The sequence below is a fragment of the Panthera tigris genome, chromosome X (assembly GCF_018350195.1).
Source record: "Panthera tigris isolate Pti1 chromosome X, P.tigris_Pti1_mat1.1, whole genome shotgun sequence".
NCBI lineage: Eukaryota > Metazoa > Chordata > Mammalia > Carnivora > Felidae > Panthera > Panthera tigris.
In genome coordinates this window covers 92,104,953-92,118,728 of record NC_056677.1, presented here as the reverse complement: position 1 = coordinate 92,118,728, position 13,776 = coordinate 92,104,953, and the positions used below count along the sequence as shown (strand labels likewise).

Genomic DNA, 13,776 nt, shown 5'->3' with positions numbered 1-13,776 from the left:
TCAGGGAAAGGGGGCCCAAGTGTTAACCTTGGCTCAACTACGATGGCTGGTGATGCCTTAGACATCGCAGCGATAACTCTTGGTGGCAGCGCGTTTTCCAGTGTCCTTTTGCCACTGCGCTCGGTTCTTCAGAACGAAATTCATATTGTTTCCCTCCATTTTCCACTATTAGTCTCTATGGCTGATAGTTTCTCTTATGTCTGGCTACCTTGCCACTTGTTTGATTTGTCATTTTGGTTGGAGAGATAGACAGCTTTGTGCCATCCTCACAGTACCGTGACTGGTCTCCTTTCCCGGGATTAGAGGAAGCCGTGCTAGGCATCGACATTTATGTCCCATCCCAAATAATCGTGAAACAAACAGGGTTTTGTTGCTGTAGGTAAAACTCACGTAATAGTTATGCTGGATTATAAAGTCTGGATGGAAGATCTGAGTACGTTATCTAGCCAGGAATCTTCCAGGGTGTTCTGCTGATGAATTATTGACTCATTTGAAGGGCATTTCATCTAAGAATGGCCTTTCCTAGATTTAAGGCCGCATATTTTATTGAGGTAGGTGTTGCTGCACCCAGTATGTGAAGAAATTATGTCCCTGCCCCAAATAGAGACGGAGTGACCTCCCAGAGCTTGCTTTCTCTCAGTTTTTTTTCCTGTGGTTTTACCTTTTTAAATTCCCAAAGTAGAAGCCTTGTGTAATTCCTTTAGTCTCCTTAACAGAATGAACTCCGTTCTCTTGGTAGCAAGTTTCTAGAGGTGGTTTCAACAGACAGAGGCAGCTTGCTAATACCAGGGTAGTGTTACCAGATTGCTTCAGAGGGAACTCTTACTTGGAGCCCAGGGCTCCTGAGTAAGGCTGAATCAAATCAAACAGAAAGCACTAACGGCTCACGGAGTAACAGATAACTAGTTGTGTGCAGAGGAGACGAGGAAAGAAAGTACAGTTTATTTCTGTGTTTGTTTAAATGTTTGTTCACTTATTTCTTTTGAGAAGGAGAGCCAGGGAGGGAGAGAGAATCCCAAGCAGGCTGCTCTGTGCTGTGAGATCGTGACCTGAGCTGAAATAAGACTCAGACGCTCAACCGAGTGAGCCACTCAGGCACCCCCTTATTTTTTTTTTTTTTAAGTTTACCTGTATATTTTAAGAGAGACTGAGAGTGCATGCACACGAACCGGGGAAGGGCAGAGAGAGAGGGAGAGGGAATCCCAGGCAGGCTTTGCACTGTCAGCACAGAGCCCGACGTGGGGCTCGAACCCTTGAACTGTGAGATCGTGATCTGAGCCAAAATCTAGAGTCAGATGCTTCACCGACTGAGCCACCCGGGTGCCCCAGAAAGTATCCTTCCATTGTGACATTTGTGACACAGTGAGTGGAGTTGTGGGCAATGGAAGGGAAGATGAAAATGAGACACAGTGAAGGATGTTTTCTATGGCACTGGACTTAGTTCTGTATTATTCGTTTCAGTGTCTTTTAGGCAATGAAGTGTGTGTATATGATGATGTTCAGCCAGCCAGTAATAATATCCCACCCCCTCTACCTATCCATCTGTATATTTTTATTACTTAGTACGATCTTACTTTGTAAGTTTTTTTAAGTGTTTATTTTTGAGAGAGAGAGAAACACACACAGCACAAGCAGGGGAGGGGCAGACAGAGAGAGAGGAAGACACAGAATCCGAAGCAGGCTCCAGGCTCCGAGCTGTCAGCACAGAGCCCGATGTGGGGCTCGAACCCACGAACCTCTAGATCATGACCTGGGCTGAAGTCGGACGCTTAACCAGCTGAGCCTCCCGGGCGCCCAAGAGTTTACTTGTTAAGACTGGTTTTGGGTTCCCCCCAAAATAGAAGGGGAAGGTACAGAAATTTCCCATATACTCCCTGCCCCCACACCCGCATAGCCTCTGCCATTATCAACATCCCCCACCGAGAGGCAAAATTCGTTATAGTAGATGAACCTTACATTCACACATCATTGCTCCAAAGTCCCTAGTTTATATTAGGGTTCACTCATGGTGTTGTACATTCTGTGGGTTTGGATAAATATATAAGGACAGGTGTCTGTCATTATGGTATCATATAGATTATTTTCACTTCCTAAAAATTCTGTGTTCTGCTTATTCTTCCCTACCCCCTATGTACTTTTTTAACTTCTTGAAAACATTTCCAAACGTATTATTATATCTCCCACTATGAACCTTGCAAGTTTTGTCTGCTTTCAACAGATTAGGACATTGAAGTGCAGGCAGATTATACAGTTAGTGATAAATCTAAGACAAAATCCAGATCCCTTAATTCTAAAATATCCTACCCTATGCTGTGTCCACCAGTGCATACATGGAAAAGGTTAATCATTAAATGACTTCCTTGCAAATGGCCGAGATCAATGGGTAGCTTTAGGGGCCCCAGGAGTAGTTTTGTATATAGCCATCCTTAAAAAAATACATTTGAAAGACGTCCACAGTTGTTGGAAGGAGGGAAAAGATGCCATCACGTGGTATTCATTTGCAGGGATCAGATTTTCCTGAGTCAGAAGGAGGTTAAGAGATCTGCCAAATGCTTGGGAATGGGTTCAAATTATTGCAGAAGTGCAATGGAAAAATATGATTGATTGAGCTCAAGAGTATCTGCCCTATTCTTCGCTGGATTGCCTTTCTGCCATTCATCCCACTTTGGTTCCCCTTTAAAAAATTCTCTCTTAATCGGAATGACGTGACACCCTTAACTTGACTTGCCAAACGAAGTAGATACATTAATGAATGTACGTGTTTATTTTTTATATGTTTGTAGTGTTACAGCTGAGCTATGCTATGCTCATTTTTACTCTTCTGTTCGACAGCTATTTCATATGAGCTGGTCACCAAGAGGGCCGTGAAAACATGAACTCAAACTAGAAACTCAGAGGGATGCAAAGGAAAAAAGAAAGGCCCTGCCCTAATGGGGCTTATGGGATGTTGCTCTCTAATGGGGCAGGGACGTTGTCTTGCTTTTCGTTGCGTCACTGCTCCTCTCAGATGTAGAATAGGGCCTGACACATGATAAGCATTCAGTAAGTATCTGTTGAATGAACGAATGAACAAACGAACAAATCCACACATGAATAAAATCTTACACAATGACTGATACTACTAGAGTACACATTATGAGAGACTTCGAGAAAAGCAACAATCAGGGTCAGGTCAGATGATTCGAATGACAGATTATTCTGTGACTAAAGAGAGCATGATAATATTAAAGTGTGAATATAAGCAGTTGTTGAAGGTGCGGCATGAATGAGATCTCCTCAACATTATTGACATTGGGGGCCAGATAATTCTTCATTGGTAGGAGTAGAGGAGGCTGTCTTGTGCATTGCAGGATGTTCTATACACAAGAAGCCAGGAGCAACCCAGTCTGAGCTGTAACAACCACAAATGTCTCCACGCATTGCTGAATGACCCCTTAGGGGAAAAATCGCCCCCAGTTAAGAACCACTGGTATAGAAGCAAAAGAATAAACACCCATACATTAGACCTTTGTGGTAGCAGGTAGGGATGGAGTTGGAAGGGAAGGGGAGTCTAAAATATCAAGACACAAATTAAGAGTGATTTAAGGAACAACATTAGGAGAATATAGAATTATAGAAAGCAAGGGAAAGGGAGCTCTGACAAGTTTTTGAAAACTGGCTTTTGGAAAGAAAACTTGGATGGGTGGAATGATTTCTCCTATTCACTGAATATCCAGAGATCATTTGTTTTATTTTTTTTAATGTTTTATTTATTTTTGAGAGAGAGAGAAAGAGAGAGGCAGAGAGAGAGAAAACAAGTGGGGGAGTGGCAGAGAGAGAGAGGAAAACAGAATCTGAAGCAGGCTTCAGGCTCTGAGCTGTTAGCACACGGGGCTCGAACTCATGAGCCCCGAGATCATGACCTATGCCGAATTCAGACCCTTAACAGGCTGAGCTGCCCAGGTGCCCCGAAAATTTGGTTTAAATGATGGATTTACTTGGCTTTTTCTAGAGGCCCATGAGTACTCATCTCTAGACCTGAGCCACTACCTTGGCTTTAGAAACTTTTTTTTTTTAATTTTTTTTTTAACGTTTATTTATTTTTGAGACAGAGAGAGACAGAGCACGAACGGGGGAGGGTCAGAGAGAGAGAGGGAGACACAGAATCTGAAACAGGCTCCAGGCTCTGAGCAGTCAGCACAGAGCCCGACGCGGGGCTCGAACTCACATACCGCGAGATCGTGACCTGAGCCGAAGTCGGACGCTTAACCAACTGAGCCACCCAGGCGCCCCGGCTTTAGAAACTTTTCAAGTGAACTTTCACTTCCTTGAATGCTGAAGACATGGAGAAACGAATCATCGGAGATCCTATGGAGAGTACACCCATGACATGTTCTGTCTTTTGCATGCACATACACACAAACTAAAGCAGAACTTCTATTTTGTTTTTGCCTCCAAGAATGCGCCCATACAGAATTCTGGGATCTCATTTTGCTTCCTTCCTCAGTTGTTGGTCAACGTTGAAGGGGAAAAGGGGAAGTTGAGATCCATAAAATAGTTGTGAATTGAAAGACTATTAGAGACCATCTGAGGTCATCTCTCTAGCCTAGTGATTTCTTTTTAAATTTCTTAAAATCTCCATATCCAAAGGCACTGAGGTGTGAAATACCATGGGGTCCTCAGGGACCTTAAATTATTTAGCCATGTTGAGGTGTCACGTGTGAAAAGATGATGGAGTGAGGTCAGATGACAGGCCCAATCGCTAGGGCAGACAGACAACACACAAGAACATGTATATATTCATATATATTTTCGATGATGTGGCAGTCTTTGTTGAAGTTAAGTTTTATGTGGAACCCTAATATATACAACACGTAAAAGAGAAGCCATTTGATACAACTTACCCACCACCGTGGCCTCTGAAGCACTCCACGGAACAATTCGAAAATCACTCCAGGGTCTGGCATTTTATCTACAGAAGGACCGGATAGTAAACAGTTTCAGTTCTGTAGACCATACAGTTTCTTTTGTAACTGCCCCTGCTCAACTCTGCCATTCTAGCCGGAAGGCATCTATAGCCAATATATAAATGAATGGAGATGGATGGATTTAGCCTGCCGCTGACCATTTCCTTTGCTGACTCCTGAAACCCTCCTCATTTTTTACAAATTGTGATGCTGAGGCCGAAAACACGGAAACAAATTACCATCAACGGCAGAGCTAGGACTAGAATCTAAGTTCCCTGATTGCCACTTGGTTCCTTTACCTTTCATTTGCTGTCAAATAGAGAAATAGCTGGGGGCGCCTGGATGACTCAGTTAAGTGTCCGACTTCCGCTCAGGTCATGATCTCGCAGTCTGTGAGTTCGAGCCCCGCGTCAGGCTCTGTGCTGACAGCTGGGAGCCTGGAGCCTGTTTCAGATTCTGTGTCTCCCTCTTGCTCTCTGCCCCTCCCCTACTCACGCTCTGTCTGTCTGTCTCTCTGTCTCAAAAATAATAAACATTAAAAAAATTAAAAAAAAATATCTGAGACTCTGTGTGGTATTGTAGGGAATGAGGTCTGCCTAAGGCTCTTTTTTTTTTTTTTTTTTTTAAGCAGTACCTTGACTCTAAGTAAAGTATTTATTTCTCATTTGGAGAAATGTGTCATTTGGAGAAAATAGGGTGTCCTTGTGGCTACTTAGCGCTTGCTTCTAATTGTATCTCCAGTGAATGGCCTTGTCTTATAAAGATATCTGAAGCTCTATCATATAAAGCGTTTGAAGGATTAGTTTTATATGTCTTCCTAGGGGAAAATGGCTGTGTTTTTAATGTCTTTAAGTGTTTTTTTTTTTTTTTTAATTTGAGTGTAGTTGACATATAACATTAATTTTAGGTATACACCATAGTGTTTCAACTATTACGTGCATTACAAAATGCTCACCATGATAAGTGTCTACAGTATTATTGGCTACATTCGTATGCTGTGCTTTTCATCACCATGACTTATATATTTTAGAACCAGAAGTTTGTACCTCTTAATCCCCTTCGCCCACTTTGCCCATCCCCCACTCCCCTCCCCTTTGGCAACTGCCAGCTTGTTCTCATATTTACGAGTCGGTTTCTGTCTTTGTTGTTATTTGTTTGTTTGGTTTGTCTTAATTTGACATGAATGTGATAATTAGAGTTACAGAAATAATGAGAACCATATCAAGGCTATCTGGCATGAATGTTCAGAGTTGAAAGGACCAGAGCATGTGTGATTGGACATTAACTTTTTTTTAAAAAAAAAAAAGAACAACTCTAAGTACTTTTTGTATGAGGTGGTCTACTAAGCACGTCATGTGTTATCTCATTTGATCTTTATAGAGGTATATCCCATTATCATCATCTCCATGTTGTTGGTGGATGAATTACATAGCCTACCTAAGTTTGCATACCTAGTGAGTGGGAGAACTCAGATTGTTTGAGGCCAGAGCTCATGACCATAACCGTTTTACTATGTGGCCTCTCTTTTTACCTAAGAAGGAACCACTGGCGTTTCTGATCACATTGGAAGATGAAGTTGGGGACCCAGAATGTCCTAATTAACAATCTAACATTTGAGGAGCTTAGCACAGGAGATACGTGTACAGGGGCGAGGCAGAAAAGAAAAGGGGATTTATCACGATGAAGGTAAAAGTGAAGCATATGACGATAGTAGAGGAATGAATAAACCATATAGACCTTTGTTCCTTTCTAAATATAGATGAGATCTAGAAAACAGAGTACGTAACTTAGAATACAGCTGACTTGTTGATTTCATCTCTAGGGTCTTGCATTGGTAGCATCCAACACTTGTCCTTTTCTGTCTTAAGTTATCTACAGATTAAGCATTTGCTAAATGACCATGGTGTTTATGGGTGAACTACACTCTTTCTTCTTTTAAAGGAGGTGGGAGGTGAATTATGCCAGTAACCGTGGTCTTGGTACCTTATGTATAATCATCTCAGTGGCAAAGCATAATTGGATTTTTCTCGGCCTGCTTTGTGAAAGCTGTCTGACCTGCATGCCTATCTTCACCCAGCTCAGAAAACTCCCTGGGCCTTTATTGCTCTTCCCTTCTGGAAGGGTTGGTTCAGTGACTTCTACTGCTGGAGATGCTTTTGCTAAGATATTAAGGTTTTCTTTCTCAAGAAAGGCAGGGTGTGGAGACCTCCACCAGGCCCTGGACTGCTTGTTTTTCAGTTCTCTGAGCTTGCACCGGAGTACTTTACCATCAAGGCAAGAACTGCATGCTAACTTTAATTGCCTTTAAGTATAACTGCTGTAAGCCTCAGTAATTATAGTTAACATTCTCTGCATTAACATTGCACTGCTCCCCTAGGATTTTCAGAGTGATTCACAAATACATGCATTCAACTTGAAATAGCTCGTGAGGATTATGGAACCCAAAAGGTGAAGTTAGAGGATATTCCCTGCTCTCCAATTATTCTAAGCTTAGCAAATAGGAAGGCAGAGACCTCCATGGCCTAAAGGTCTTGATTGCCCTAGTCATTGGTGTTACAAATAGTTACTCATCCCAGGAAGGAAAAGTGTAAGCTTGCTGAAAGAAAGAGAATGGCTTTTGTTTGTTTTATTTTCTAGGAAAAAGTCTAATGGATAAAAAAAAAAAATCTAGACTTATAACTCACCTCAACTGGTCCACAAGGCTAAATTGAAGTAGATCTTAGAATGAAAGGAAATGTCAAGAAAGTATAGAAAAAGAATTTTTTTAAGTTTTCTTTTCCGAGTCACTTAGGCAAAGTATACCACAGGTCTGATAGGAAAATGTAAGATCGGTTTTCTACAACCTAGATGAAGTTTGGCTATCCTCATTTGGGGACAAGGCATTTAAGACAAGGAGAGTTCGGCACATGCCATTGCTGTCTGACTGGACATTCTCGACAGCAGTGATTTGACTCATTACTGTTAAGTTACCTGGTTTCTGCAATGGTCCTGCTGGCTTGCCCCCTGCTAAATGCGTCTGGGCAGTTCTGGAAGGGTAACTTCTAACATTGCAACTATCTAGCTAGCTAGCTCAAGGGCTTGGGAACGTGTTGAAAAGTTCGAGTTGAGCTGAATTCTTCAATTCCCTCTTCACAGGGTCATCAATAATATTTCGATTTAGATCTTAAAGTGAAAGTATCCTTAACTAACCTCAGCTTCCATGATTAATGATAATGACAGATGTGAGACTAGCCTGGAAGAATGTATTCATTAGAAAGAATTCGTGGGTTGATTCTGTTAGCAAGAGAGGCACCCCACGAATATGATGAAAAGCATAACCTCCTCATTTGCTAACAAGCTGGGAAGCTGCACTTACTTAGCCCAATCTTCTTAAGTGTTGAGGTATATGCCTTCTTAAAAGAGCCTTGAGATCCTCGTTCCTCTATTCCAATGGAGCCAGGATTTGGCCTATGAACTACAAGGGGACAAAGAACTCAAATTCTCTTAGTCTCAGGGGTGCCTGGGTGGCTCAGTCAGTTTAGCATCCGACTTCAGCTCAGGTCATGATCTCATGGTTTGTGGGTTCGAGCCCCGCGTCGGGCTCTGTGCCGACAGCTCGGAGCCTGGAGCCTGCTTTGGATTCTGTGTCTCCCCCTCTGTCTGCTCCTGCCCTGCTCACACTCTGTCCCTCTCTCTCTCAAAAATAAACATTATAAAATAAATTAAAAACTTCAAATTCTTTGTCCCAACCTGCTTCTACCTTTGCTTTTAGTTATGGTTCATAGGCTTGTAGAGAGGAAGAATCACGTTTGACTCACTTAGGTTTGGATTTGACTCATTAGTTCGAGTCTTTAGATATCTGTAAAGGGCTTAGCATAAAGTTGAGAAATTATAATCCTGTGTTCTCAGAGTCCAGTGTTATCAACTCAGGCTCATGAGTGAGGCAGAAATTGCAAATAACCTGTGTTCTTTTCATAAACGTGTAGTGGGGCAGTGCTAGTCAATGAAGAGGTTTAAAAACTCTTATAATCCATTGCATGGTAACTTCGCTTTTGAGAAGCAGAAACTGTCCAAGGGGGGCTCCTAATTCCTCTTCCCCATCGCATTTTCTGCACGATAAGTACAAGGCAGCGTACTCCTCATCCTGAAGGACCTTCTTGCCATTTCATTCTTTACTTGGAGCGGGGCAGAAAGAGATGTAAACACAAGGCTGGATTTGGGGGCTGCATAACTGACTCTGCTGTCCTCTTTTGTGCCGTCTCACATCTCTCCCTACCTGGAATTTCAGCTGAAAAAGAAGCAGGTGTATGTAGATAAGGTCGAGAAGATGCAGCAAGCCCTCGTACAGCTCCAGGCAGCGTGTGAAAAACGTGAGCAGTTGGAGCATCGTCTCCGGACGCGGCTAGAGAGGGAACTGGAATCGCTCAGAATTCAGCAGGTACGGAGAACTTAAAACGAGACCGCTCCTGATTGGTGGTTTTCCATTGGGTGTCGGACCTGACGATAAGAGCCACACTTTTGCTCATCTTTAGGTGTTTTTGCCCCACTTGATCTTCCTCCAGACCACCTCCTGATTGTGACAATGAGGTCGGCTTCCTTAGCTTTCGTAGCCCGGCAAAATCCTTAATGCCTATTGTCTTGTACCTTTTATTTTCATGTGAACAGTAGACCCTATAAGAAGTGAAAATGCTGTACAAATAGACTCCAGACATTTTAGAATTGGCTCCGGTCTTTATTTATTTTTTACGTTTATTTATTTTTGAGAGAGAGAGAGAGAGAGAGAGACAGAGCACAAGTGGGGGAGGGGCAGAGAGAGAAAGAGACACAGAATCCAAAGCAGCTCCAGGCTCTGAGCTATCGGCACAGAACCGGATGCCGGGCTCGAACTCACAAACCGCGAGATCATGACCTGAGCGGAAGTCGGACGCTCAGCTGACTGAGCCACCCAGGTGCCTCACGCTCCGGTCTTTAGAATCATCTGGCCGTACCCCTCCTCATTTTCAGATGGGAGAAAATCAAGAGCCAGGAAAGGTTGCGTGACTCACTTAAGGCCACACAACAAGTTGGGGGCAAGGTAGGGGCCCAATCCTAGGTGTTTAATGTCCATTTCTAGTGTGTGCCGTGCTGGCAGGCAGGGATAGTGGTTTTTCAACCCACCATCCACTTTCTGAACGGCATGACTATTTGATGTGGCAAGCTGCTTTCCTGATCAAAGGAGTCTCCTGTTCAGGCCCCAAGATAGAAAGTGGGGCCTGGGAGGAAATCTTGCCTTGGGAGGAAATCTGAATTCCCCTTGCTTCCGGATCAGGATCCAAACTGAAGTGGCACGGGCAGTCATGCTCTCCAAGAATAGGGGCTCTTCAAGTGGGGCTGCCAGCATGGTTCTCTCACTAACCCGAGGGGTCTCGGCATCTCCCCAACCAGCGCCAGGGCAACCCTCAGCCCGCCAGTGTTTCAGAACACAGCGCCACTGCGCTGATGGAGTTGCTTCGCGAGAAGGAGGAGAGGATTCTGGCCCTGGAAGCCGATATGACAAAGTGGGAGCAGAAGTATTTAGAGGAGAATGTGATGAGGCATTTCGCTCTAGACGCCGCCGCAACCGTAGCTGCGCAGAGGTAAGTGGCTGGCTTCCGGGATCCTTGCTTGGAGGGCATGGGTGGGTGGGCAGAACAGAAAGGTGACCTGTTGAAAGATTTTTCCATGTGTTGCTTTCCTTGTCTCCTATAGTGCTCTTTGTTCCCCTCCCCAGTGTCTGCCTAAGTGTGTTTCCTTTCACCTGGTTAAACAGAGACTTTTTAGGAATTGGGGTCAGGAATTTGAAAATGAACCTTAACTTCACGAGATCCACTGAAGGTTCGCAGGCCTCCTTCGCTAGAGCCACACCTTCTTTCGGCCACATGTGTAGGTTTCTTTGTTTAGCCCCAGGACGGGAGTGAAAGCCACTCCGGAGAAAGGCTACTCAGAAACTAAATGTCACTCAGGAGTGGCGGAGCCACATTCTCCGTGTCCATGAGTTCATCACATGTAACCGGTCACATGCCATTTGGCAAGGGAGAGAAAGCAGCAGAAGGATTTTTTTTTTCTTAAACTTTTTGCCTCTTCCGTGTCCCCTATGCACGTGAAAACATTAAATATGGGTCTTTGGAGGAAACACAGTGCTCTTGTCCAGTCTGTCCATCTCGCTGCTGTTCATAATCACCCGTTGGAAAAGAAAGAGAGAAACGACAAAAACTAAATTCGCATCAGGAGATGGCATTGGTTGCTGGAGAGACAGACAGAGGCTTGGTCTCCAGTCGGGTATCTAAGGAGGCCAGAGCATATGGTACCCAGAGAGGCTCTACCCAGAAAGTTATTAAAAACCACAGTGTTGTTTCGAACGTTCTCCTAAAGGTGGTGAGCTGGCGGAATCTGGAAACACTTGCCAGAGTTTAGGCTGTGATGTGTGTGTCGAGTGGGTGGCAGATACATTTATTTGCGAGTCCTTCTCATGCCAAATCGGGAGGAGGTCAGTGCTTAAGAGCTGGGCTCGTGATTTGCACACGTATTCCTGATTCTCCAGGAGGACGTCTTACTGTTTCTCTAACACACTCTGCCTTCCTCCAAGTACATGGAGACCTGATAAATCTTACATGGCTTGAAATCACCTGTGCATGGATTTCGAGGTCATCATGGGCTTAAGCATACCTGTCTTTGTTTTCGGAGAACAGGGCGCTCCATACGTGCGAGGGCAGTAACGGAGCGCACGAAAGCCCCAGCTGTGCTAGAAGATGGTCGGGGAGTTTGTAGGCAGATTAGAAGCAGAATTAAGTGTAATTTTAGCTGCTCCCTCCCAAGAAAACACCTGTGCCCAGTGCTTATTCAAAGGTTATTCAGGAAACCCCAACACAGAAAAGGAGACGAAGGGTGAATTTTGTCATCTTTGGGCAGAAACTTAGAAAGATCTAGCTCGTGAAGGTGTGCAGTGTGAGAAAATGTGGGAAAGCCAGCGTTCTTGATGCTGGGAGGTTCACTGCTAAAATCAACTTCAGAATAGACTTCAGGTCAGGAAATGCAAGAAAGCTAGGAGGTTGTCACTGGGGTCCTTGTAATAAAGAAACTACCCCCCTTCCTTCCTTCCTTCCTTCCTCCCTCCCTCCCTCCCTTCCTCCCTTCCTCCCTCTCTCCCTCCCTTCCTTCCTTCCTTCCTCCCTTCCTTCCTTCCTTCCTGCCTTCCTGGAAAGTTTTGATACTGGGGGAACCCACTTTCTGAGAGACTTCTTCCCAGAATCTGTTGCCTTCCATAAAGCAGATTTAATTTAAACCACATTCGTTTAAATCACCAGGTAGAAAGTTTCCGTGTAATCACGGTTTTCAGTAAAAGTGCATGCTTATCATCTAATATGATAAAAAGCAGCCAGTTTCCACCTGGCCAGAAACACTTTACGTTAGTTCCTTGGGCAAACATCCTGTATTGGGACTGTATGCTTCTTTGCATGCCTATTAATCCAGCCCTCAGAAGAAATTGAGAGACTGTGTTCACATTCCCGCAAAATGAGACAAGTAGACTAGGTAGACAAGGACTGGGGTCCTTGTAATAATTCCTCCAGATCCTTCTATTTCTAGGATTATGCTATTTTTTCCCAAAGATAGTGCCTCTTATGCTCGGCCACGGGGATTGGTTTCCTTTTCCTCTTTTCTTAATGAGACTTCCAATTTACAAGGTGGCATCCAGGAAATTTAATTTCAGAACCTATGGGTTCTTCTGCCTTCCTTTCCAACATCTCTTGCCCTTTCTCTTCTGTCCAGTGGTTTCATTCGACCCTACAAATTTGACCAGGGTTCTGCTCTTTGCCCCTTTCTGTGGTAAAGGCATTATATTCTACTTTTCCTTCTTAAGAAGTTTTAAATGTCTAGGATACTGGTTGCATATGGAAAGTGCTCAACCTGTATTTGAGTAAGGAAGGAGAGGAAGAAGCAAAAAGGAAGGAAGGAGGATAGAAGTGACAGAGAAGGAAACGGTTTCTAACTCTCTAACTGCAATCCGTAAATGTAGTGCCACATTTTAATGACCTGCTTGGTTTCTGTGGATTCTGCTAGTATCTCTGACTTTGTATGTTCCCAATGTAATATCTTATAGGTAAATGCACATTTGGGAAATGTTGCTTGGGTGGTATCAATGGTGGTTGTAGAATTTTTTCAATTAATAGGTATTATTTACCTATTAAAAAGCACCTATTTTATATGGTTTGATGAATGTTGGCAGGCATATACAATAATGTAGCCACCCCACAGTCAAGATAGAGGGTGCATTCTTTTTTTTAATTTTTTTTTAACGTTTATTTATTTTTGAGACAGAGAGAGACAGAGCATGAACGGGGGAGGGTCAGAGAGAGGGAGACACGGAATCCGAAACAGGCTCCAGGCTCCGAGCTGTCAGCACAGAGCCCGACGCGGGGCTCGAACTCACGGACTGCGAGATCATGACCTGAGCCGAATTCGGCCGCTCAACCGACTGAGCCACCCAGGCGCCCCGATAGAGGGTGCATTCTAAAGTGCCCTCGTGCCCCCTCAGCTGGATCCCTTCCTCCCCCACCTGACACTAGACAACAATCAGTCTGCTTTTTGTCATTACAATTTTGCCTTTTCCAGAATGTTGTACGAAAGGAGTCATGTAGTATATACTCTTTCTGCTTGATTTCTTTCACTGGGCATAACTATTTTGAGATTCATACAAGTTGATGCCTGTATCAATAGTTGGTTCCTTTTCATTGCTGACTAGTGTTCCGTAGTCTGGGTGCGCCACCCCAGTTTATCTATTCACTTGTTGATGGATATTTGGATTGTTTCTGGTCTTTGGCCGTTGTGAATAATA

At 43.9% G+C, this 13,776-nt stretch overlaps 1 protein-coding gene across 2 annotated transcripts in view; it reads left to right on the top strand.

The window, feature by feature from the left end:
- AMOT (angiomotin) overlaps window positions 1-13,776 on the top strand; it is a 60,580-nt gene that overhangs the window by 37,153 nt on the left and 9,651 nt on the right. For both annotated transcript variants that reach the window (XM_042974658.1, XM_042974659.1), the window contains 2 exons: window positions 9,214-9,363; window positions 10,350-10,540. In XM_042974658.1, the coding sequence (XP_042830592.1) occupies window positions 9,214-9,363; window positions 10,350-10,540 (341 nt within the window). The remainder of the gene's footprint in view (window positions 1-9,213; window positions 9,364-10,349; window positions 10,541-13,776) is intronic.